This window comes from Takifugu flavidus, chromosome 11 (assembly GCF_003711565.1).
Source record: "Takifugu flavidus isolate HTHZ2018 chromosome 11, ASM371156v2, whole genome shotgun sequence".
NCBI classification, from domain to species: domain Eukaryota; kingdom Metazoa; phylum Chordata; class Actinopteri; order Tetraodontiformes; family Tetraodontidae; genus Takifugu; species Takifugu flavidus.
In genome coordinates, this window is record NC_079530.1 from 9,436,128 (window position 1) to 9,461,637 (window position 25,510).

General features: G+C 42.1%; 1 protein-coding gene and 1 pseudogene across 2 annotated transcripts; both read left to right on the forward strand.

Moving 5' to 3' along the window:
• Positions 1 to 216: 216 nt before the first annotated feature.
• Positions 217 to 25,459, forward strand: LOC130534281 (uncharacterized; annotated as a pseudogene).
• LOC130533836 (deleted in malignant brain tumors 1 protein-like) lies at positions 14,799 to 23,824 on the forward strand. Of its 2 annotated transcripts, XM_057047546.1 has the most exons (16): positions 14,799 to 16,314; positions 16,443 to 16,469; positions 16,645 to 16,767; positions 16,847 to 17,005; positions 17,143 to 17,214; positions 17,376 to 17,520; positions 17,613 to 17,809; positions 17,908 to 18,006; positions 18,111 to 18,272; positions 18,411 to 18,482; positions 19,907 to 20,051; positions 20,141 to 20,337; positions 20,435 to 20,532; positions 20,650 to 20,811; positions 23,542 to 23,586; positions 23,680 to 23,824. In XM_057047546.1, exons 1-14 carry the CDS (start codon positions 16,122 to 16,124, stop codon positions 20,659 to 20,661), a joined length of 1,701 nt encoding a protein of 566 aa, XP_056903526.1. In that variant the 5' UTR covers positions 14,799 to 16,121; the 3' UTR covers positions 20,662 to 20,811; positions 23,542 to 23,586; positions 23,680 to 23,824. The 2 variants fall into 2 exon arrangements, with proteins under 2 accessions (XP_056903526.1, XP_056903527.1); XM_057047547.1 differs by lacking the exons at positions 19,907 to 20,051; positions 20,141 to 20,337; positions 20,435 to 20,532; ... (1 more) ...; positions 23,542 to 23,586; positions 23,680 to 23,824 and adding exons at positions 18,641 to 18,784; positions 18,874 to 19,014.
• Positions 25,460 to 25,510: the final 51 nt, after the last annotated feature.

The following is a 25,510-nucleotide window of genomic DNA, read 5'->3' on the forward strand; positions in this document are numbered from 1 at the left end:
AGTTACAACTGAGGCACCAGTAACAACAGAGGCACCAGTTACAACTGAGGCACCAGAAACCACAGAGGCATCAATAAAAAGTATTTATGACCATAGTCCAACCTATTTATTTGATAAACATCACAAAATGCATGCTTTCTTGTATTTCAGAAGTACTTTATCAGCTTTCATTTCTACTTTGGATTTTTTTTTTAATATTCATGCTTATGAATAAATTTAGGTGCACCGTGTGGTGGCTACCTATATGGAAGTTCTGGAACTTTTTACAGCCCCAATTATCCATATTCATACCCAAACAATGCAAGATGTTACTGGTACATCAGGCCAGGACGGAGCATCATAGAACTGGAGTTCTCTTATGTAAAGTAAGCAGCATCGATTGTCCTGGAGGCTCCCGTGATGAAGATGATTATATTTTAAACATTTAATGCAAACCTCTCTTCTTCTTTTACAGCGTTGAGAGTCATTCCTCCTGTGGTTATGATGCTATTAACGTCTATGATGGCTACAATAGTGGTAGCCGGCTTTTGGGGACATTATGTGGCTCCCAACGTGCCACCTTCCACTCCACTGGTGCCTTTCTGACTGTGTACTTCAGGAGTGACATCAGTGTGACCAGCCAGGGATTCCGTGCTAACTACCGTATAGTGTGTAGGTCTGGTTTATCCTATTTGAGATATTTTTGGATTTTACAAAATCTGGACTGTCCATGATTCCATACAATATCACATGACAAAAAAATAATTCAATCGTTTGTCAGCAGATTCTAATAACAGTGTTTCACATGTTGTTTCTGCAGCCAGTGGGTCTTGCAGGTTCAACTGTGGATACCAGGTTGGAAACTGTTCTTGTTCTACAAGCTGTCAGTACGGGGGGAGCTGTTGTCCAGACTACATCAGTAAGCAGTAGTAGAAAAAATAATGACAATATATTTACTTAATGATTTTAGAAAAGCTACTAGCCCCTAATTTTGTTGCCTCATAGGAGGACATCAACCCGAGCTCAATCAGCGTCAATAAAAATTCAGTCAGCATTCTTCCTGCTTTCACACTAAAAGGGGCCTTAATGTCAGCATATCTTTTGGGCTACAGTGCCACTTTATTTGGTTTTAGTTGTGATTTGAAAATCCACATCTTTACATTTTGCAAAATTAATACTCTAAATTATATCGTTTATCATGTAAATCCTGACGTACCTCCACTAGGACAAATTTAGCTCAGTAATAAAGTCCCACTGAACATTACTCCAGTATTGGGACACTACTGTAAATTACCGCAACATTTTCATAAAAATATATATTAATAGATTTGGGAAAATACATTGAGAGACATGGTCAATTTCTCATATCTTTCTGACAGATTACTGTAAAAACCTACCAGTAACAACAGAGGCACCAGAAACAACAGAGGCACCAGTGACAACTGAGGCACCAGTAACCACAGAGGCACCAGTAAACTGAGGCACCAGTGACCACAGAGGCACCAGTTACAACTGAGGCACCAGTTACAACTGAGGCACCAGTTACAACTGAGGCACCAGTAACCACAGAGGCACCAGTAACCACTGAGGCACCAGTGACCACAGAGGCACCAGTAACAACTGAGGCACCAGTGACCACAGAGGCACCAGTTACAACTGAGGCACCAGTTACAACTGAGGCACCAGTTACAACTGAGGCACCAGTAACCACAGAGGCACCAGTAACCACTGAGGCACCAGTGACCACAGAGGCACCAGTGACCACAGAGGCACCAGTTACAACTGAGGCACGGTAACCACAGAGGGACCAGTTACAACTGAGGCACCGGTAACCACAGAGGGACCAGTTACCACTGAGGCACCAGTAACCACTGAGGCACCAGTAACCACAGAGGCGCCGGTAACCACTGAGGCACCAGTTACAACTGAGGCACCGGTAACCACAGAGGGACCAGTTACCACTGAGGCACCAGTAACCACTGAGGCACCAGTAACCACAGAGGCGCCAGTAACCACTGAGGCACCAGTGACCACAGAGGCGCCAGTAACCACTGAGGCGCCAGTAACCACTGAGGCACCAGTAACCACAGAGGCGCCAGTAACCACTGAGTCACCAGTAACCACAGAGGCACCAGTTACAACTGAGGCACCAGTAACCACAGAGGCACCAGTAACCACAGAGGCACCAGTAACCACAGAGGGACCAGTGACCACAGAGGCACCAGTTACAACTGAGGCACCAGTAACCACAGAGGGGCCAGTGACCACAGAGGGACCAGTGACCACAGAGGGACCAGTGACCACAGAGGCACCAGTTACAACTGAGGCACCAGTAACCACAGAGGCACCAGTTACAACTGAGGCACCGGTAACCACAGAGGGACCAGTTACCACTGAGGCACCAGTAACCACTGAGGCACCAGTAACCACAGAGGCGCCGGTAACAACTGAGGGACCAGTTACAACTGAGGGACCAGTGACCACTGAGGGACCAGTAACCACTGAGGCACCAGTGACCACAGAGGCACCAGTTACAACTGAGGCACCAGTGACCACTGAGGGACCAGTAACAACTGAGGCACCAGTAACCACTGATGCACCAGTGACCACAGAAGCACCAGTAACGACAGAGGGACCAGTGACCACAGAGGCACCAGTTACAACTGAGGCACCAGTGACCACTGAGGGACCAGTAACCACAGAGGGACCAGGTACACACATCTGCCTACACATCTGTGACTCTTCCACTGTTACATTATTTCAAGACCCACAGCCTGTAACACATCTTCTGCATTCTGCATCAGGAAACAGCTGTGAAAAATATCTGTCTCACTCTGGCAGCTTCACCAGCCCGAACCACCCAGGCTATTACTACAACAATGTCTACTGTACCTGGCAGCTCAGAGTACAACACGACAAAAAAGTCTTCCTGTCCTTTAGATTCATGGAGTGAGCAAATAACATCTCCCATTTTTGGGATCACTAATACTCTCTGCAATGGTTTGAAGATACCTTGTTGTTTTTGTTCATCTTTTTGAAAAAATTAGATTGGAGAACTGCTGCTCCTGTGATTATGTTGCTGTTTATGACGGACCCTCTGTTGGCTCACCGTTTTTGGGCAAGTTGTGCAACAAAAACGTGACCTCCTTCCACTCTTCCTCCAACTACTTAACGGTACTCTTCAGGACCGACAGCTCTGTGGTTGCTAGAGGCTTTAAAGCTGAGTTCACCAGCTCTCTGCCAGCAAGTTCAGGTACGATTGAGGAATTGAAATTGGACAAAAGACTACGGGTATAATAGTACTGATAAAGGACTGGAGTCTTGTAAAATTGTAATGTTGTACTGTTGCACCGTTGATATCTTAATAAACTACTCTCTATCAAGATTCAAGAGTACTTTATTGATCCCTTTAGGGGGTGTCCATCAGGGAAATTAGCATGAGTGTAAATGAAAAATAGCCATCGGCTCAATTTTTGACTAATTAGCTTTTCTCTTACAGGTCGAGTCGTTTGTTCAGACAACATGACCATTGTGATCAGCAGGGCTTACCTGAACTCTCTCGGCTATGACGGCAGCAGCGTGTACCTAAATGACCCTCAATGCAGACCCCAGATCTCCAGATATGACGTGACCTTTGTTTTTCCCATTGACACCTGTGGCAACATCAAAACGGTAACACCTTGCATCCTTTCAGAGAGAATATGTTACAATAATTCTCTGGTATGTTATCGCTACATTTGAAAGTCTCCTACCTTGGACAGTTTGAGGACGGCAGGGCGGTGTACACCAACACTCTTCGCGCCTATCCCTCCTCCTCTGGGGAAATCACGCGTCAGGATCATCTCAAGCTGTTAGTGGGCTGTAAAATGGATCAAGACTCGATATCACAGATCATGTATCTCATCGAACATCGTGATAACAGCAGCATCACAGGCACAGGCAGATTCACCACCAGCATGCATTTCTACACATCCAGCAGTTTCATATACAAGGTGTGGAAATCGAGGGTGCACGCCATGTAAAAGTGGATCCTTCTTCAATCTATTCCACAAGAGTGCTGATTGTTTTGATCTCCTACAATCTCAGGTTACTCAAGTTCCATATGAGGTCTCGCTCAACCAGGAATTGTTCATTCAAGTGGAACTGAAGAATAATGACAGTTCTTTGGTTCTCTTTATTGATACCTGCGTGGCCTCACCTTCACCCCACGACTTCCAAACCAGAGCTTATTATTTGGTTCGCAATGGGTAAGAATGCACTTTTAACAGAATGTTTCAAATTAAGGTCTTTAAATTTTACTGGGTCCTTTCTGGCAGCAGCAGGACGTAACAACCTCTGTTTCACCTGTAGATGCGCTGCAGACAGCACTTATGAAGTCTACGCATCTGGCTTCAAACACTACGCCCGCTTCGGTTTTAGAGCCTTCCAGTTTCTGCGAGCCGGCGAGTCTGTGTATCTTCAGTGCAAGGTGCTGATCTGCCAGGACAGTGACACCAACTCTCGCTGTCGCCGTGGTTGCGTGAGACGTAAGACCAGAGACCTGCAGTCTCAGCACGAGAGCCAGACACTGGTCGCTGGCCCCATTCAACTCAAAGGTCTGAATCCTTTTTCCCCTTGATTTTTCTGTGTAATTATGCTTCAGTTGACTGATAACACTCTTCCTTTCATCAGGCTTTAAGAAGAGGAATGAAGAATGAAGAGACCCAGGAGGGGGCCTGAGAGGGAAACTTGCATTTCCATTCATTTTAACAAATCAGATCTGTTTTTCTCTCTTTCCTGTCCAACATGGAATTGAAGTATATAATCATTTCTTCCTCTGATTAAAAGCATCATGAAAAGGCAAACTCTGTGTTTTTCATATTTTCATTGTCATGCACATAAATGGGCAGCAATCAAAATCTAATAATAAACCATAAAATGCAGAAGCTCATTTAGGAAAAACTTCACTTATAAATTTGATTAGTTCATAACACAATCAAACAATTTTCCATCCCAGAAGGAAAAGTGATCACCGAAAGGCTGCAACATTCACCTTTATCTGAGAATGTAATACACAGTGAAAGAACATAAGGCAGCCATTATTGATGCCCCTGTTACTGGTGAGCAGGGTGACAAGAGGTGGTCCTAAAGACGTTGGCTGTTTCCGAAACCACCCCCTATACCCTACATAGTGCACTCAATAGTGTGGTCGCCATTTTGAAATGGTGTCCGAATTGTTAGTGAGCATCGCTGTAACCTATGTAGTGCACTCAATATATCCCACAATGCACTGCAAAGAGTAGTGTACGAGTGAGCGCCCAAACTCGGAAGATGTATCCCATCAGCCTTAACGGTATCACGTGATACCGATGGGATACATTTTTTAACGTAATTTCTACTGTGCAGCTTGATATATGAAATTTTTAGAAATAAGATTTTTTTTTTCAGTTGGGGTCCAATATGATCATCTTAAAATATTACAATATAAATGTGTTCATCAATCAATCTTCACTGATCCCCGCCCTTCATTTAAAATTGTTCTTCGGAATCGTCTGTTCCTCACCAGGCGACAGAATCTCAGTAAAAGAATATTAACAAAGATGAAAAGTAGCTCTGGATCCATTTTTTGATGAAAAATTGCTTTATTAAATGTTTTCACTACAGCGGAATATGACTTGAGAATTTGCCATCACGTCTTGGCTTGAAAATGTCAAGGGACACTAATTATTTTAGGTAATAAGTAATTATTATTGTATTATTATTGACATTAATATTTCATTACGATTAAGATTAAGATGTATTTTATTCATCCCCATAGGAAATTGAATTGTAGTAGCAACCTATACAAAGTATAGAAACAGAATAAATAAATACAGATAAGATTAGAACGTTATAAGCATATATACAGCATATACAGCATATATACAGCATATATACAGCATATACTGTATATATATATAATATATACATAATATAATATATACATATTATAACCATATATACATAAATATAGAATAAAATAGAAATCAAATTACAACATAAACATTACAGTTATTGTTATTGGCTGGGTTAGGATGAGTTATACAGTCTGATGGCAGACGGCAGGAATGACTTCCCGTCCCGTTCCTTAGAGCAGCGAAGCTGCAGGAGTCTGTTGCTGAAGCTGCTTCTCAGTTTGTCCACTTTTATGGAGGGGGTGGGAGGGATTGTCCATGATTGCCCGCTGTTTCAACACCATCCTGTCCCTCACCACCTCGTCCAAGTTTGCAAGTTTACAGCCAACAACAGACCCTGCCTTTTCAATGAGTTTGTTAAGTCTGTTGGCATCCTTTGCTTTAATGCCTGCTCCCCAGCACACTACAGCGAAGAGGATGGTGCTAGCCATGACAGACTGGTAGAACATGTGGAGCATCCTGCTGCAAACACTGAAGGACCTGAGTCTCCTGAGGAAATAGAGTCTGCTCATAGCCTTCTTGTAGACAGCATCAGAGTTTGTGGACCACTCCAGTTTATTGTCCAGCTGAACACCCAGGAACCTGTAGGACTATTTCCCTATTACCTCATTTTATTATATAGAGTTAATTATAGGGTAAAATATTGTATTTTCCTAAAATGACCGGGGATCTGGGGACGTTGAAGACTGGATCTGTGACTCTGGAGGTAGTCTTCCTGTTAATGCAGCAGCTCATGGGAGAACTTATTGACTTGATCCGCTTAGTGCCCAACAGTTTGTGCTGCTGTGCTGCTGCTGCTGAATGAGCTCTTGGCTCATATTCTCTCTTAATGTTGGTCAGCCAGACACGACCCTCCCATTCAGGTTAATGATTAACCCCAGTAGGTCTGAAATGGGGGCTGTGCAGTCAACAAAATTAGATCAGTGCAAATTAAATGAATATTTAAAAATGTATGATAAATATTACCTTAAACGTTCTAAACACCTGCAGATAATTTCAATTAAATGTATTTTAATTTGTTGAATGCGGAGACCATGCTTATGACATCAACCACCCTCTTTCATGGTTTTACGTAATGTAAATAATCAATGTCCTCATTCAGACATCTGGAAATTATCATAAAGAAAATCCTTTTCTCACACCTGAATCAACAGTGTGAGACAAGCTCAGTTTTCTCACCATGATGTCAAGTGTTTTACAGGTCAAGTTTTATGTCACTGAAACGGCACAAAAGCAATCTGGCAATCTAACTTTTGAGTTATTGGAAATGCTGACACCTCACTTGAGCTTTGAATTTCAAATTTTGTGTGACAGTAAATTATTATTTGTGTTATATATGTTCAGAGCGAGAACCAGATTTAAGTTCTATATAACTTATTTTATTTCTCTTTAATCCTCTTTCTGTAGTTGCACAGATCCAAACAGGTTCACCAATCGACTCTCAGTTTGGTCTGTTTTGGACAAGATGGTGAGCTTCTTTCAGACTTTGAGACAGAGGTGGTTGATTGGTCACTGTCTTGATCTGGCTGAGAATCCTGATGTCAAAGCCATCCAACCAGGCTGCCAGGGCGTTGGGCCAGAATTCTGCACATAAAGGAGGGCTGACATGACAGAGCCATGACAGAACCAAAGCTAAGTCCTCCTGGAGACATCTTGGTGACACCACACAGGTCTCCACAGGGACTGCATGATGGCGGCTGCACAGACTGTGCTACCTTTGGTTTTATGTCTCCATTTCTTGAAATTGTGGACCCAAAGGATGTCAGACAGAATGGTCCAGATTATTTTGCACAGAAAAGTTGGCAGATCCGGAACCATGATCTTAAGGTCAAGGTCATGAACCATAAAGTTAGTAATTTTGCAATGAACCTAAAGTCCTGCTTGAAAGTCCTAAACAAATATCCTAAAAAACATCCTGAAACAACTTTCACATCCACTTTATGATTGCTAACCATGTGTGCCTTTCTCAAGGATTTCACATAGTAATCCATTCCTGTCACAAATGATGTCAGAAGATTATTTATTGCTGCTGTTTCTATACTGGCTGCTGGCTATATAAGTTGCAATACTGGTGTGGAGTGTTTGAAGCAGAAGGTGAACAACTTCACCATGTGGACGCAACTGGTTCTTTGTGGCTTGATTGCTTCATGTGGGTTGCAAGGTATTGTTCAAATGTTCTTGTTTTTGACATAATAGTAATCAACAAATTTAAAATTTATCATATTTTTACATTATATTTCATACAATAACTGGATATTTGCTTATTACAAAACTGGCTCATGGACAAGTAAATAAAATAACAGCACAATTTCCAACCATGGTAATATTATATGATTGCTTTGATTTTAGCATTTACATGACTGCATTCTGTAGGTTTCAAATTGCTACAGCTTCATCGATTCTCCTTATTGCAGTTTTCAGAATCAAGAACAACATGGTCATCAGATTAATTTTTATGAGTTAAGCTTCCGGTAATCTGACTTTGTCTCTGCCTGCTCCCTGCTTGTTTTGTCTGTCTGAACTCTAAACTCGGATTTAGTGGCACCAGTAACCACAGAGGCATCAGTTACAACTGAGGCACCAGTAACCACAGAGGCACCAGTGACCACAGAGGCACCAGTAACCACAAAGGCCCCAGTAACCACAGAAGCACCAGTGACCACAGAGGCACCAGTTACAACTGAGGCACCAGTAACCACAAAGGCGCCAGTTACAACTGAGGCACCAGTGCCCACAGAGGCACCTGTGACCACAGAGAAACCTGTGACCACAGAGGCACCACTAACCACAAAGGCCCCAGTAACCACAGAAGCACCAGTGACCACAGAGGCACCAGTTACAACTGAGGCACACCAGTGACCACAGAGGCACCAGTGACCACAGAGGCACCAGTAACCACAAAGGCCCCAGTAACCACAGAAGCACCAGTGACCACAGAGGCACCAGTTACAACTGAGGCACCCAGTAACCACAAAGGCGCCAGTTACAACTGAGGCACCAGTGCCCACAGAGGCACCTGTGACCACAGAGAAACCTGTGACCACAGAGGCACCACTAACCACAAAGGCCCCAGTAACCACAGAAGCACCAGTGACCACAGAGGCACCAGTTACAACTGAGGCACCAGTGACCACAGAGGCACCAGTAACCACAGAAGTACCAGTAACCACAGAGGCACCAGTTACAACTGAGGGACCAGTAACCACAAAGGCACCAGTGACCACTAAGGGACCAGTTACAACTGAGGTACCAGTGACCACAGAAGCACCAGTAACCACAGAGGGACCAGGTACACACATCTGCCTACACATCTGTGACTCTTCCACTGTTACATTATTTCAAGACCCACAGCTTGTAACACATCTTCTGCATTCTGCATCAGGAAACAGCTGTGAAAAATATCTGTCTCACTCTGGCAGCTTCACCAGCCCGAACCACCAAGGCTATTACTACAACAATGTCTACTGTACCTGGCAGCTCAGAGTACAACACGACAAAAAAGTCTTCCTGTCCTTTAGATTCATGGAGTGAGCAAATAACATCTCCCATTTTTGGGATCACTAATACTCTCTGCAATGGCTTGAAGATACCTTGTTGTTTTTGTTAATCTTTTTGAAAAAATTAGATTGGAGAACTGCTGCTCCTGTGATTATGTTGCTGTTTATGACGGACCCTCTGTTGGCTCACCGTTTTTGGGCAAGTTGTGCAACAAAAACATGACCTCCTTCCACTCTTCCTCCAACTACTTAACGGTACTCTTCAGGACCGACAGCACTGTGGTTGCTAGAGGCTTTAAAGCTGAGTTCACCAGCTCTCTGCCAGCAAGTTCAGGTACGATTGAGGAATTGAAATTGGACAAAAGACTACGGGTATAATAGTACTGATAAAGGATTGGAGTGTTGTAAAATTGTAATGTTGTACTGTTGCACCGTTGATATCTTAGTAAACTACTCTCCATCAGTGGAAATGAAAAATAGCCATTGGCTCAATTTTTGACTAATTAGCTTTTCTCTTACAGGTCGAGTCGTTTGTTCAGACAACATGACCATTGTGATCAGCAGGGCTTACCTGAACTCTCTCGGCTATGACGGCAGCAGCGTGTACCTAAATGACCCTCAATGCAGACCCCAGATCTCCAGATATGACGTGACCTTTGTTTTTCCCATTGACACCTGTGGCAACATCAAAACGGTAACACCTTGCATCCTTTCAGAGAGAATATGATACAATAATTCTCTGGTATGTTATCGCTACATTTGAAAGTCTCCTACCTTGGACAGTTTGAGGACGGCAGGGCGGTGTACACCAACACTCTTCGCGCCTATCCCTCCTCCTTTGGGGAAATCACGCGTCGGAATCATCTCAAGCTGTTAGTGGGCTGTAAAATGGATCAAGACTCGATATCACAGATCATGTATCTCATCGAACATCGTGATAACGGCAGCATCACAGACACAGGCAGATTCACCACCAGCATGCATTTCTACACATCCAGCAGTTTCATATACAAGGTGTGGAAATCAAGGGTGCACGCCATGTAAAAGTGGATCCTTCTTCAATCTATTCCACAAGAGTGCTGATTGTTTTGATCTCCTACAATCTCAGGTTACTCAAGTTCCATATGAGGTCTTGCTCAACCAGGAATTGTTCATTCAAGTGGAACTGGAGAATAAAGACAAGTCTTTGGTTCTCTTTATTGATACCTGCGTGGCCTCACCTTCACCCCACGACTTCCAAACCAGAGCTTATTATTTGGTTCGCAATGGGTAAGAATGCACTTTTAACAGAATGTTTCAAATTAAGGTCTTTAAATTTTACTGGGTCCTTTCTGGCAGCAGCAGGACGTAACAACCTCTGTTTCACCTGTAGATGCGCTGCAGACAGCACTTATCGAGTCTACGCATCTGGCTTCAAACACTACGCCCGCTTCGGTTTTAGAGCCTTCCAGTTTCTGCGAGCCGGCGAGTCTGTGTATCTTCAGTGCAAGGTGCTGATCTGCCAGGACAGTGACACCAACTCTCGCTGTCGCCGTGGTTGCGTGAGACGTAAGACCAGAGACCTGCAGTCTCAGCACGAGAGCCAGACACTGGTCGCTGGCCCCATTCAACTCAAAGGTCTGAATCCTTTTTCCCCTTGATTTTTCTGTGTAATTATGCTTCAGTTGACTGATAACACTCTTCCTTTCATCAGGCTTAAGAAGAGGAATGAAGAATGAAGAGACCCAGGAGGGGGCCTGAGAGGGAAACTTGCATTTCCATTCATTTTAACAAATCAGATCTTTTTTTCTCTCTTTCCTGTCCAACATGGAATTGAAGTATATAATCATTTCTTCCTCTGATTAAAAGCATCATGAAAAGGCAAACTCTTTGTGTTTTTCACATTTTCATTGTCATGCACATAAATGGGCAGCAATCAAAATCTAATAATAAACCATGAAGAAGCTCATTTAGGAAAAACTTCACTTATAAATTTGATTAGTTCATAACAAAATAAAACAATTTTCCATCCCAGAAGGAAAAGTGATCACCAAAAGGCTGCAACATTCAGCTTTATCTGAGAATGTAATACACAGTGAAAGAACATAAGGCAGCCATTATTGATGCCCCTGTTACTGGTGAGCAGGGTGACAAGAGGTGGTCCTAAAGACGTTAACTCCATTAATTTGCGGTGAAGAGAACTTCCATCTTTTCTCATTTTTATTCATGCAATTTTTTTTGATTTGACACTGAAAAACCTCTATAAAAATGCTGAGTTACCTTTTAGACACTGTAAACATTAAAAGTGATACTGGCACGGCATTAACGAGTAAACAGACCCTTTGGTGTTGCTGTGCAGGGACAAGACTCAACATGTTTCAAACACTGATCATCCTTGAGAGACTTGACTGGGCAGCATACATCACAAATTAGTTTAAATGTTTTCCTGTATCAATAGAGCTTTCAAATCGATACCAAGTAAAAGATGAATAAATAAAACAACAATAATGACCGCAGGCTCCCTCAGGACTGCGATTGACGTGTCTGCTGTATAGCAGTGGTTAGTGTGGTGGGGGGCTGCTGAATTAGAAAAGGTTTCTCATTAAGAAGACAGTCTTCTGGGGACGTTGAAGACTGGATCTGTGACTCTGGAGGTAGTCTTCCTGTTAATGCAGCAGCTCATGGGAGAAGTCATTGACTTGATCCGCCTAGTGCCCAACAGTTTGTGCTGCTGCTGCTGCTGCTGCTGAATGAGCTCTTGGCTCATATTCTCTCTTAATGTTGGTCAGCCAGACACGACCCTCCCATTCAGGTTAATGATTAACCACAGTAGGTCTGAAATGGGGGCTCTGCAGTCAACAAAATTAGATCAGTGCAAATTAAATGAATATTTAAAAATGTATGATAAATATTACCTTAAAAGTTCTAACATCTGTAAAATATTTTACTCAAATGCATTTTATTTTCTTTCATGTGGAAACCATGTTTATGATATCAAAGAACCTCTATAATGTTTTGAATGATTGTATATTAATCACGGAACTCATTCGGACATCCGGGGACGATAATAAAGAAAATCCTTTTCTCACACCTGAATCAACAGTGTTAGACAAGCTCAGTTTTCTCACCATGATGTCAAGTGTTTTACAGGTCAAGTTTTATGTCAATGAAACAGCACAACAGTTATGTGACAATGAAACTTTGGGTTATTCATGAAAAGGATGAAATCTCACTTTAGTTTTGATCCAGTATGTGGGGGATGACCAAGGGGTATATGTCTAGCATGACCAAACCATCACAGGGGGTTGTTTAGTCCCTCCTTTGATCCAGCTGAGGGCCCAGATGGTGAGTGACGTCCGGCCTAGCTGCAGGAGTGTTGGGCCATGTTTCTACAGAGGAAGGCTGGCTAATGTGACAGTGGTGTTTTCGACCCAATGCTAAGTCCTCCCTGAGACATCTCAGTGACACCACAGAGATCTCCACAGGGACTGCATGATGGCGGCTGCACAGACTGTGCTACACTCTAAAAAAAGACCGTGAAATGTACATAAAAACATTGTAAAATCCCTACAAAAAAATCTTGTAAACCCAAATACATATATTTTTTGTTTAAATCACTGTGAAATCTTGTAAACTATGAAACAGAATTTTTTGTTAGATTTACTACAACAATATGTGATTTAAATGGAATTTATTTGTTAAAATTACAAATATTGGCAAAAGAAACCGGGAAATACTGCAATACTCATAACTAAGCAACTTTGATAAATTGACATGCAAATATTGCAAAAACTATTGTTTTAGTCTTTTTTTTTTAAATACAAAAACTATATGTTATTTCCTTCACAAGTTTGTCCTTTTAGCAAAATTATTCCTTTTAACATTGATGAAGTTATGTTAATTGAGGTCAACCAAATGTGATTTCACACAAAATTTCATTGTAACGTGAAACTGTTTACTGCCTATCTATTTATATTTTTTTAAAATTATAAACTTATAATGACATTGTTTTTAGTATAGCCTATTGTACTGTTCAATCTTAACCCTTGTTTTATATATTTTTTGTCTTTAAATTTTAATGCATTACAGCCCATTATTATTATTGTTTGTTCATAATAATAATAATAATAGCAACAATAACAACAACAATAATAATAATAATTATTTATATAATAATATTTATTTATATAATAATTCAAATAGAAAGCCACAATATTCATAATACTCATATTGGGCAGTGCATCGTCATCACTGGCTAATCGACCTCGAGGCTGATACCTGTGCAATAAAGCCGCCTCCTTCCGATACTTATATTTTTGAGTTTAAAATTGCGCGGGTTAAGCTCGTCTCTGATTGGATAATGATGGAAAGCGCGAGCGCCTCGTTGACGGACACAACTGACACCACTCGCGAACGGGTCGGAACAGAGCAGAAATCGCAGAAATCTTTCATTTCAAAAGATTTTACAAAAAATCGACACACTACACACAAGATTTTGCAGGGTCTGGAGTGACTGCGCAATTGGAAAAAAGTCTAAAGTCTGAAAGTCTAAAGTTTGCACGGTAAGTTTTCTTACTTTCTTTGGGAGACCTAGCAAAAATGTGTGCTAATAGCAAATGGCGTAAGTTAGCAATTCTCCATATTGCAAAAAGTACGTCAGTTCGTAATTATTAAGCAGAAAGAGACAGACAAACACTTGAAATTTTAAAAATGATCACCTGTGTCTTTTGTAAAAAGAAATTGGTTACGTTAAGATGCTATGTGCAACACTGCAGAGTGCATAGGAATGAGCCACGCTGTCTTTTCAAATGTGTTGGCGCCAACTGTAATAAAACCTTTACTACTTACTCGGCTTTCAAGGGCCATTTTTACCGTGTGCACAATATACTTGAGCCACAAGCTGTTTCTGTTGTTGCGGATTTAAAATGTGCGGTTTCATTGTGTGTCCGCCATTTTCAAACAGTGAAAGAGCTAGTGTCACACTTAAAGGATCACATTGGCGAAGGCAGGTCTGTGTCATGTTGGAATAGTTTTTGAAACTCAGATGTAATTTCTCACATGCTGTCAGGATCAGCTACAGGAACTAGAAAATCCTGCTGGTTAAATAAGCAAAAAGGGGACCAGCCTTAAATGTAAACATCTCTCTTTTGTCCCCAACAGTTACAGGCGGTGATGAGGATGAGGATGTTGTCAGTGTCGAAGTCTGGCCCAACTGTACACATTTCCTCCGGTGTCCAATGAGATCCCATCATGCCCAGTATGTATGGCAGCACCCGGAGGCCGGTGTTGTGCAACTCCAGGGACGAGCATTGTGTCTTCCTGATCAACAGCATGGCTCCTCAGCTTGAGGGGAACTACAGTTGCATCTCCACAGAGGCAGGATACATCAAAGTGATTAAACAGTACCAAATTAAGCTGAAGAACCGAAGGGGCTGGACACTCATGGAGCCCACTGCTTTGGATTCTTCTGACAGCTTTTTGGTTTGCTGGTCCAGAATAGATGCTAACCACAGGCATGGTTCAGGGCCAAGCCCGTGATCAGGTCCTGCGGCCCGTTTTACATAGCATGTTTAACAAATTGGGAGTCAAAATCTTAACCTTATGCTGTCCAACTCTGAGCTGTCAAATTTTTTGGAAAGAGTAACAGGTGTTAAGAGTTAGTTCAACCAACCCTGAGTGAAGCCCTGCAGGATCTACAAAGCCTTGGAATGCAAATGTATCGATGCATGCATCAAGCATCAATGGAATGCAAATAACAGCCGATGAAAACTCTTGATTCTCCTACTTCTCCCGTACAATATATTAATAATGATATACTTTTTCATAAAGATGTTATATATTTCTCAACATCAACTGGCTCTTTGAGAAATGGACACCCATGTCTGCGACTGTCTTAGCTGTGCAGGCTTCTAAATAAGAGCAGTGGAAAGTCATGTTTCGAAGAAACTAGTTTCTAAAGTAACTGACTCATTGTGAAACTGAAAAACCACAGTTTCCCTCATCTCAGGATTGACTGAATCAATAAACCTCCCCTCAGAAATGGGCCCCAGGTTTGTGACCTCCAGCTCTATACTAGGACAGCGTTTTCCCACCTCCTCTGACTCATTTTGCACGACTGAGGTGTCTTTAGATGGGGAACCCACCTGTTTGTGAAGGCACTGTCACACCAGCCACTGCTCTCAGTTTGCCTCTTCAAATGCCTCAAGAAATTAAGAGGTGCTTATGGTGTTGAAACACACAGTCCTCAAAACTGCTTCACTTCCTTAAAAAAGATGTAAAGATTTATTTTGAAAGCAGCATATGTCAGTTTTTGCTTCCTTTTTGTGTTAGTGTGGTTTAATTTATCGGTGTGTGTGTGTGAGGTGAGGTGAGGTGGGGGGTGGGAGGTCGATGTGTTAATCTCACAAAAATGTTAATGTCTCTGTTAATGTCACAAAAAATCCCCCTCCTCTCACACTTTTCCTCATTTACTTATTTAAGGATGTGTTTCTGTATCTGTATATTACTGTGGTTTCCGCGATGTCAGCACCAGCCACCATGCCATCATTTTCTGTCTTTCTGAAATGCCACTTAAATAATTAAATGGTGTTTTGTCTCCTGTTCTTGAAATTGTGGACCCAAAGGACGTCAGACAGAATGGTCCAGATTATTTTGCACAGAAAAGTTGACAGATCCGGAACCATGATCTTAAGGTCAAGCTAACTAACCATAAAGTTAGTACTTTTGCACCTAAATGAACCTAAAGTCCTGCTTGAAAGTCCTAAACAAATATCCTAAAAAACATCCTGAAAACACTTTCACATCCACTTTCACATCCACTGGCTATATAAGTTGCAATACTGAATGTTTGAAGCAGAAGGTGAACAACTTCACCATGTGGACGCAACTGGTTCTTTGTGGCTTGATCGCCTCATGTGGAGTGCAAGGTATTGTTCAAATGTTCTTGTTTTTGACATTATTGGAATTATATAATACAAAATTTTAATTTCTATATTTTATAGTGATTGGCTATTTACTTTAAAAGTGATTTCCTATCTTTCTTCCAATGCACCAGCTTATTACACAACTGCCTCGTCGACAAGTAAGCAAAATAACAGCACAATATCCACACATAGTAACATTGTTATTGCTTTGATTTTAGCATGTACATGATTGCATTTTGTAGGTTTTAAATTGCAATAATTTCCTAAATTCTCCTCATTGCAGTCTTCATCACCAAGAACAATATGGTCAGTTAACCCTCTTGTATTTCTTAGCTCAGCACTCCTCAGCAACAACTCCACAGCCGTCATGTCAGCATAACTGCAACACTCACATGGGAAGCTGCTCCTGCAGGAGCTCTTGTCAGTACTATGGCAACTGTTGCCGTGATTACTCCTGTAAGTATCATGCAGCTGCAGGTCTCCTTTACAAAATAATGAAAATCTAATTTTTTGTGCCTATTGGTTTCTTTGATAGATTACTGCCCATCAAGCACTGCATCAAGTACCACACAGGACCTGGGAACCAATTCAACTCCTCAGCCGTCATGTCGATACAACTGTGGTTCTCACATGGGGAGCTGCTCCTGTGCGAGTTCCTGTCGCTACTATGGCAACTGTTGCCGTGATTACAACTGTAAGTATCACGTAGCTGTAAGCTCATTGGGGAAGACACCACATTGTGTCAGCAATGTTTGTCTGTTATTCCTGATATAGAGACACATCATTTGAATTAAATATTATTGAGACTTACGTAACTGTATTCTTTGATAGATTACTGCCCATCAAGCACTGCATCAAGTACCACACAGGAGCTGGGAACCACAGAAACATCAAACACCACAGGTATGGATGGCCATCATGCCACTGGATCATTTTAGTTATAAATATCACATGTTGCATACTTTATTGTGTTTGATAGCTGTTTTATCAGCTCTTATTTTCAGACTGTCCTAATTTACTATTTCTTATTTATTGTTCGTATTTATGCTTCTGAATAAATTCAGGTGCACCGTGTGGTGGCTACCTATATGGAAGTAATGGCACTTTATACAGCCCCAACTATCCATCTTCATACCCAAACAATGCAAGATGTTACTGGTACATCAGGCCAGGACGGAGCATCATAGAACTGGAGTTCTCTTATGTAAAGTAAGCAGCATCGATTGTCCTGGAGGCTCCTGTGATGAGGAGGATGATTATATTTTAAACATTTAATGCAAACCTCTCTTCTTCTTTTACAGCATTGAGAGTCACTCCTCCTGTAGTTATGATGCTATTAACGTCCACGATGGCTACAGTAGTAGTGGCCGGCTTCTGGGGAGATTATGTGGCTCCCAACGTGCCACCTTCCACTCCACTGGTGCCTATCTGACTGTGTACTTCAAGAGTGACAGCAGTGTGACCAGCCAGGGATTCCGTGCTCACTACCGAATAGTGTGTAGGTCCTGTTGGTCCTGTTGCACAATCCAGAGTGTCTGTGTTTCTATATATTCTATGTAGTTTCTATTAACAGTGTTTCACTTGTTGTTTCTGCAGCCAGCGGGTCTTGCAGGTTCAACTGTGGACACCAGGTTGGAAACTGTTCTTGTTCTACAAGCTGTCAGTACTGGGGGAGCTGTTGTCCTGACTACAACAGTAAGTATTGTTAGAAGACACAACGACACAGACGATATTTGAGAATAACTGTCAAAAAAGTTGTTTGCAATGCAAACCTATATTTATTGTTAATCATCTGACAGATTACTGCGTAAACACATCTACACCGGCTCCCACCACACCAGTCTACCCCTCAGCAACAACTCCACAGCCGTCATGTCGATACAACTGTGGTAATCACATGGGGAGCTGCTCCTGTGCGAGTTCCTGTCGCTACTATGGCAACTGTTGCCGTGATTACAACTGTAAGTATCACGTAGCTGTAAGCTCATTGGGGAAGACACCACACTTGTGTCAGCAATGTTTGTCTGTTATTCCCGATATAGAGACACATAATTTGAATTAAATATTATTGAGACCTTCGTAACTGTATTCTTTGATAGATTACTGCCCATCAAGCACTGCATCAAGTACCACACAGGACCTGGGAACCACAGAAACATCAAACACCACAGGTATCGATGGCCATCATGCCACTGGATCATTTTAGTTATAAATATCACATGTTGCATACTTTGTGTTTGATAGCTGTTTTATCAGCTCTTATTTTCAGACTGTCCTAATTTACTATTTCTTATTTATTGTTCGTATTTATGCTTCTGAATAAATTTAGGTGCACCGTGTGGTGGCTACCTATATGGAAGTTCTGGAACTGTTGATAGCCCCAACTATCCATATTCATACCCAAACAATGCAAGATGTACTGGTACATCAGGCCAGGACGGAGCATCATAGAACTGGAGTTCTCTGATGTAAAGTAAGCAGCATCGATTGTCCTGGAGGCTCCTGTGATGAGGATGATTATATTTTAAACATTTAATGCAAACCTCTCTTCTTCTTTTACAGCGTTGAGAGTCACTTCTCCTGTAGTTATGATGCTATTTACGTCTATGATGGCTACAATAGTAGTAGCCGGCTTCTGGGGAGATTATGTGGCTCCCAACGTGCCACCTTCCACTCCACTGGTGCCTATCTGACTGTGTACTTCAAGAGTGACAGCAGTGTGACCAGCCAGGGATTCCGTGCTCACTACCGAATAGTGTGTAGGTCCTGTTGGTCCTGTTGCACAATCCAGAGTGTCTGTGTTTCTATATATTCTATGTAGTTTCTATTAACAGTGTTTCACTTGTTGTTTCTGCAGCCAGTGGGTCTTGCAGGTTCAACTGTGGACACCAGGTTGGAAACTGTTCTTGTTCTACAAGCTGTCAGTACTGGGGGAGCTGTTGTCCAGACTACAACAGTAAGCAGTTGTTAGAAGACACAACGACATAGACGATATTTGAGAATAACTGTCAAAAAAGTTGTTTGCAATGCAAACCTATATTTATTGTTAATCATCTGACAGATTACTGCGTAAACACATCTACACCGGCTCCCACCACACCAGTCTACCCCTCAGCAACAGCTCCACAGCCGTCATGTCGATACAACTGTGGTTAACATGGGGAGCTGCTCCTGTGCGAGTTCCTGTCGCACTATATGGCAACTGTTGCCGTGATTACAACTGTAAGTATCACGTAGCTGTAAGCTCATTGGGGAAGAAGACACCACATTGTGTCAGCAATGTTTGTCTGTTATTCCTGATATAGAGACACATAATTTGAATTAAATATTATTGAGACCTAGGTAACTGTATTCTTTGATAGATTACTGCCCATCAAGCACTGCATCAAGTACCACACAGGACCTGGGAACCACAGAAACATCAAAACACACAGGTATCGATGGCCATCATGCCACTGGATCATTTTAGTTATAAATATCACATGTTGCATACTTTGTTGTGTTTGATAGCTGTTTTATCAGCTCTTATTTTCAGACTGTCCTAATTTACTATTTCTTATTTATTGTTGGTATTTATGCTTCTGAATAAATTCAGGTGCACCGTGTGGTGGCTACCTATATGGAAGTAATGGCACTTTTTACAGCCCCAACCATCCATATTCATACCCAAACAATGCAAGATGTTCCTGGTACATCAGGCCAGGACGGAGCATCATAGAACTGGAGTTCTCTTATGTAAAGTAAGCAGCATCGATTGTCCTGGAGGCTCCTGTGATGAGGATGATTATATTTTAAACATTTAATACAAACCTCTCTTCTTCTTTTACAGCGTTGAGAGTCACTCCTCCTGTAGTTATGATGCTATTAACGTCTATGATGGCTACAGTAGTAGTAGCCGGCTTCTGGGGAGATTATGTGGCTCCCAACGTGCCACCTTCCACTCCACTGGTGCCTATCTGACTGTGTACTTCAAGAGTGACGGCAGTGTGACCAGCCAGGGATTCCGTGCTCACTACCGAATAGTGTGTAGGTCCTGTTGGTCCTGTTGCACAATCCAGAGTGTCTATGTTCTATATATTCTATGTAGTTTCTATTCACAGTGTTTCACTTGTTGTTTCTGCAGCCAGTGGGTCTTGCAGGTTCAACTGTGGATACCAGGTTGGAAACTGTTCTTGTTCTTCAAGCTGTCAGTACGGGGGAGCTGTTGTCCTGACTACAACAGTAAGTATTGGTAGAAGACACAACGACACAGACGATATTCACTTTCCTTCAATGAGAATAACTGTCAGAAAAGTTGTTTGCAATGCAAACCTATATTTATTGTTAATCATCTGACAGATTACTGCGTAAACACATCTACACCGGCTCCCACCACACCAGTCTACCCCTCAGCAACAACTCCACAGCCGTCATGTCGATACAACTGTGGTAATCACATGGGGAGCTGCTCCTGTGCGAGTTCCTGTCGCTACTATGGCAACTGTTGCCGTGATTACAACTGTAAGTATCACGTAGCTGTAAGCTCATTGGGGAAGACACCACATTGTGTCAGCAATGTTTGTCTGTTATTCCTGATATAGAGACACATAATTTGAATTAAATATTATTGAGACCTAGGTAACTGTATTCTTTGATAGATTACTGCCCATCAAGCACTGCATCAAGTACCACACAGGACCTGGGAACCACAGAAACATCAAACACCACAGGTATGGATGGCCATCATGCCACTGGATCATTTTAGTTATAAATATCACATGTTGCATACTTTGTTGTGTTTGATAGCTGTTTTATCAGCTCTTATTTTCAGACTGTCCTAATTTACTATTTCTTATTTATTGTTCGTATTTATGCTTCTGAATAAATTCAGGTGCACCGTGTGGTGGCTACCTATATGGAAGTAATGGCACTTTTTACAGCCCCAACCATCCATATTCATACCCAAACAATGCAAGATGTTACTGGTACATCAGGCCAGGACGGAGCATCATAGAACTGGAGTTCTCTTATGTAAAGTAAGCAGCATCGATTGTCCTGGAGGCTCCTGTGATGAGGATGATTATATTTTAAACATTTAATGCAAACCTCTCTTCTTCTTTTACAGCGTTGAGAGTCACTCCTCCTGTAGTTATGATGCTATTAACGTCTATGATGGCTACAGTAGTAGGCCGGCTTTGGGGAGATTATGTGGCTCCCAACGTGCCACCTTCCACTCCACTGGTGCCTATCTGACTGTGTACTTCAAGAGTGACGGCAGTGTGACCAGCCAGGGATTCCGTGCTCACTACCGAATAGTGTGTAGGTCCTGTTGGTCCTGTTGCACAATCCAGAGTGTCTATGTTTCTATATATTCTATGTAGTTTCTATTCACAGTGTTTCACCTGTTGTTTCTGCAGCCAGTGGGTCTTGCAGGTTCAACTGTGGATACCAGGTTGGAAACTGTTCTTGTTCTTCAAGCTGTCAGTACGGGGGGAGCTGTTGTCCTGACTACAACAGTAAGTATTGGTAGAAGACACAACGACACAGACGATATTCACTTTCCTTCAATGAGAATAACTGTCAGAAAAGTTGTTTGCAATGCAAACCTATATTTATTGTTAATCATCTGACAGATTACTGCGTAAACACATCTACACCGGCTCCCACCACACCAGTCTACCCCTCAGCAACAGCTCCACAGCCGTCATGTCGATACAACTGTGGTTCTCACATGGGGAGCTGCTCCTGTGCGAGTTCCTGTCGCTACTATGGCAACTGTTGCCGTGATTACTACTGTAAGTATCACGTAGCTGTAAGCTCATTGGGGAAGACACCACATTGTGTCAGCAATGTTTGTCTGTTATTCCTGATATAGAGACACATAATTTGAATTAAATATTATTGAGACCTTCGTAACTGTATTCTTTGATAGATTACTGCCCATCAAGCACTGCATCAAGTACCACACAGGACCTGGGAACCACAGAAACATCAAACACTACAGGTATCGATGGCCATCATGCCACTGGATCATTTTAGTTATAAATATCACATGTTGCATACTTTATTGTGCTTGATAGCTGTTTTATCAGCTCTTATTTTCAGACTGTCCTAATTTACTATTTCTTATTTATTGTTCGTATTTATGCTTCTGAATAAATTAGGTGCACCGTGTGGTGGCTACCTATATGGAAGTAATGGCACTTTTTACAGCCCCAACCATCCATATTCATACCCAAACAATGCAAGATGTTACTGGTACATCAGGCCAGGACGGAGCATCATAGAACTGGAGTTCTCTGATGTAAAGTAAGCAGCATCGATTGTCCTGGAGGCTCCTGTGATGAGGATGATTATATTTTGAACATTTAATGCAAACCTCTCTTCTTCTTTTACAGCATAGAGAATCACTCCTATTGTGCTTTTGATGCTATTAACGTCCACGATGGCTACGATAGTGGTAGCCGGCTTCTGGGGAGATTATGTGGCTCCCAACGTGCCACCTTCCACTCCACTGGTGCCTATCTGACTGTGTACTTCAAGAGTGACAGCAGTGTGACCAGCCAGGGATTCCGTGCTCACTACCGAATAGTGTGTAGGTCCTGTTGGTCCTGTTGCACAATCCAGAGTATCTGTGTTTCTATATATTCTATGTAGTTTCTATTCACAGTGTTTCACTTGTTGTTTCTGCAGCCAGTGGGTCTTGCAGGTTCAACTGTGGACACCAGGTTGGAAACTGTTCTTGTTCTTCAAGCTGTCAGTACTGGGGGAGCTGTTGTCCTGACTACAACAGTAAGCAGTGGTAGAAGACACAACGACACAGACGATATTTGAGAATAACTGTCAAAAAAGTTGTTTGCAATGCAAACCTATATTTATTGTTAATCATCTGACAGATTACTGCGTAAACACATCTACACCGGCTCCCACCACACCAGTCTACCCCTCAGCAACAACTCCACAGCCGTCATGTCGATACAACTGTGGTTCTCACATGGGGAGCTGCTCCTGTGCGAGTTCCTGTCGCTACTATGGCAACTGTTGCCGTGATTACTACTGTAAGTAATGACTGAAAGTTCTTTAATGCCTACTTATCTAATGTTTAGTCTCTTCATAACAACTGCCAGCTGTGTAAACTACAGTATATCATCCGTCCCATGCATGTATTTGTTGAGGTGTGGAATGAACAAGAGGCCTCAGAATGTAAGGAAAAGAGATGTCAACATCTTCGTTCTCTTCCATTTTTCACAGATTACTGCCAAAACTCAACCACTGGACCTACACCACCAACCACAGGTACACACATCTGCCTACACATCTGTGACTCTTCCACTGTTACATTATTTCAAGACCCACAGCTTGTAACACATCTTCTGCATTCTGCATCAGGAAACAGCTGTGAAAAATATCTGTCTCACTCTGGCACCTTCACCAGCCCGAACCACCCAGGCTATTACTACAACAATGCCTACTGTACCTGGCAGCTCAGAGTACAACACGACAAAAAAGTCTTCCTGTCCTTTAGATTCATGGAGTGAGCAAATAACATCTCCCATTTTTGGGATCACTAATACTCTCTGCAATGGCTTAAAGATACTTTGTTGTTTTTGTTCATCTTTTTGAAAAAATTAGATTGGAGAACTGCTGCTCCTGTGACTACGTTGCAGTTTATGACGGACCCTCTGTTGGCTCACCGTTTTTGGGCAAGTTGTGCTACAAAACCGTGACCTCCTTCCACTCTTCCTCCAACTACTTAACGGTACTCTTCAGGACCGACAGCTCTGTGGTTGCTAGAGGCTTTAAAGCTGAGTTCACCAGCTCTCTGCCAGCAAATTCAGGTATGATTGAGGAACTGAAAGTGGACAAAATTCTTCCTGTAAATTAGTAGATAAAATTCTGTAGTACTGTAAAATTTTAATAACTGTTATACCTTTGATGTGTGAACAAACAAAATTCATACGCATCACTATGGATCACTCAACCCTAATCCTAAATACTAAACCCTAACCAACCCTCACTCTACCCGAACCTTACCAGATTCCTAACCCTAAACCCAAATTTGTCTAACCCAAAACCCTAACCCCCTTGAAACCTAGGACTAACCCTAAACCCAACTTCTAACTCAAAACCCTAACCACTCTAACGGAAAATCCTATCCCTCACGCTGACCCACTTCAAGCATCAAAGATGAAGCATCTCTTTGCAGCCATCACAGCAAGCCAGCTCTTAGTTATTTCAAGTGCTTTGCATGAATAAGACCTTTACCAGGTCAAAACGTCATTTTTCGGGACACTCTTCTATCGTTATTTATACAATTCTGGATGATTTCATTCACTTTAAACATTTAAGGTACAAAAACTTTAGTATTACAAGTAACACCCCCACCCCACCCCCTTGTGCCGCACTACAATGTATTGGCACTGAACTGAAAGCCTTCCCTAGTGTGGTCACACTGCTTCAATGACGCATTACGCCCACTTCTCAGGTGAATCATTGCACAGTATACAGGTGAGAGAACCACGGCAAGCTAGCTTCTAAAACAAAGCTTCACTGAGTGCACGGCTGCAGGATTAAAGAAAGCAAAGAAACATTAATTAAGAATAGACTCTCACCTCTGCAGTGGTCAAGAGAAGTAATTTCAAAGCATCAAATTAACAGAGGAATGAAAAACACCAGCTAATGCTGCAACAGAAACTCACTCAACAGATGAACCACACAGTTCACAGGGACAAAACACACCTCCACCAAACCAATGGATTGATTTATGTTTTGGCGCACAGCAAAGCTTCTACCAACACGCTTACAGTCTCCTGAATGAGGCGAGAAAGGCAAAGAGGAAGTGACTTGGTCACATGGGTGCTTTTGGACAAGTTTTGTAAAACCCTCTTGTCAATCACAGGACTGTGTTGACATCGGGTCTTAAGGAGCAGAATGATGCCTCCTTATGTGTAATTATGCTTCAGTTGACTGATAACACTCTTTCTTTCATCAGGCTTTAAGAAGAGGAATGAAGAATGAAGAGACCCAGGAGGGGGCCTGAGAGGGAAACTTGCATTTCCATTCATTTTAACAAATCAGATCTGTTTTTCTCTTTCCTGTCCAACATGGAATTGAAGTATATAATCATTTCTTCCTCATGACCTGATTAAAAGCATCATCAAAAGGCAAACTCTTTGTGTTTTTAAGATTTTCATTGTCATGCTCATGAATGAGGATCGAT

Coding starts and splice junctions, on each gene's coding strand:
- LOC130533836 (XM_057047546.1), top strand. CDS start 16,122: ATGAACCTAAAGTCCTGCTTGAAAGTCCTAAACAAATATCCTAAAAAA. Junction 16,470..16,644: donor CACAACTGCCTCGTCGACAA/GTAAGCAAAATA, acceptor TGTATTTCTTAG/CTCAGCACTCCTCAGCAACA. Junction 20,338..20,434: donor TGCTCACTACCGAATAGTGT/GTAGGTCCTGTT, acceptor TTGTTTCTGCAG/CCAGTGGGTCTTGCAGGTTC.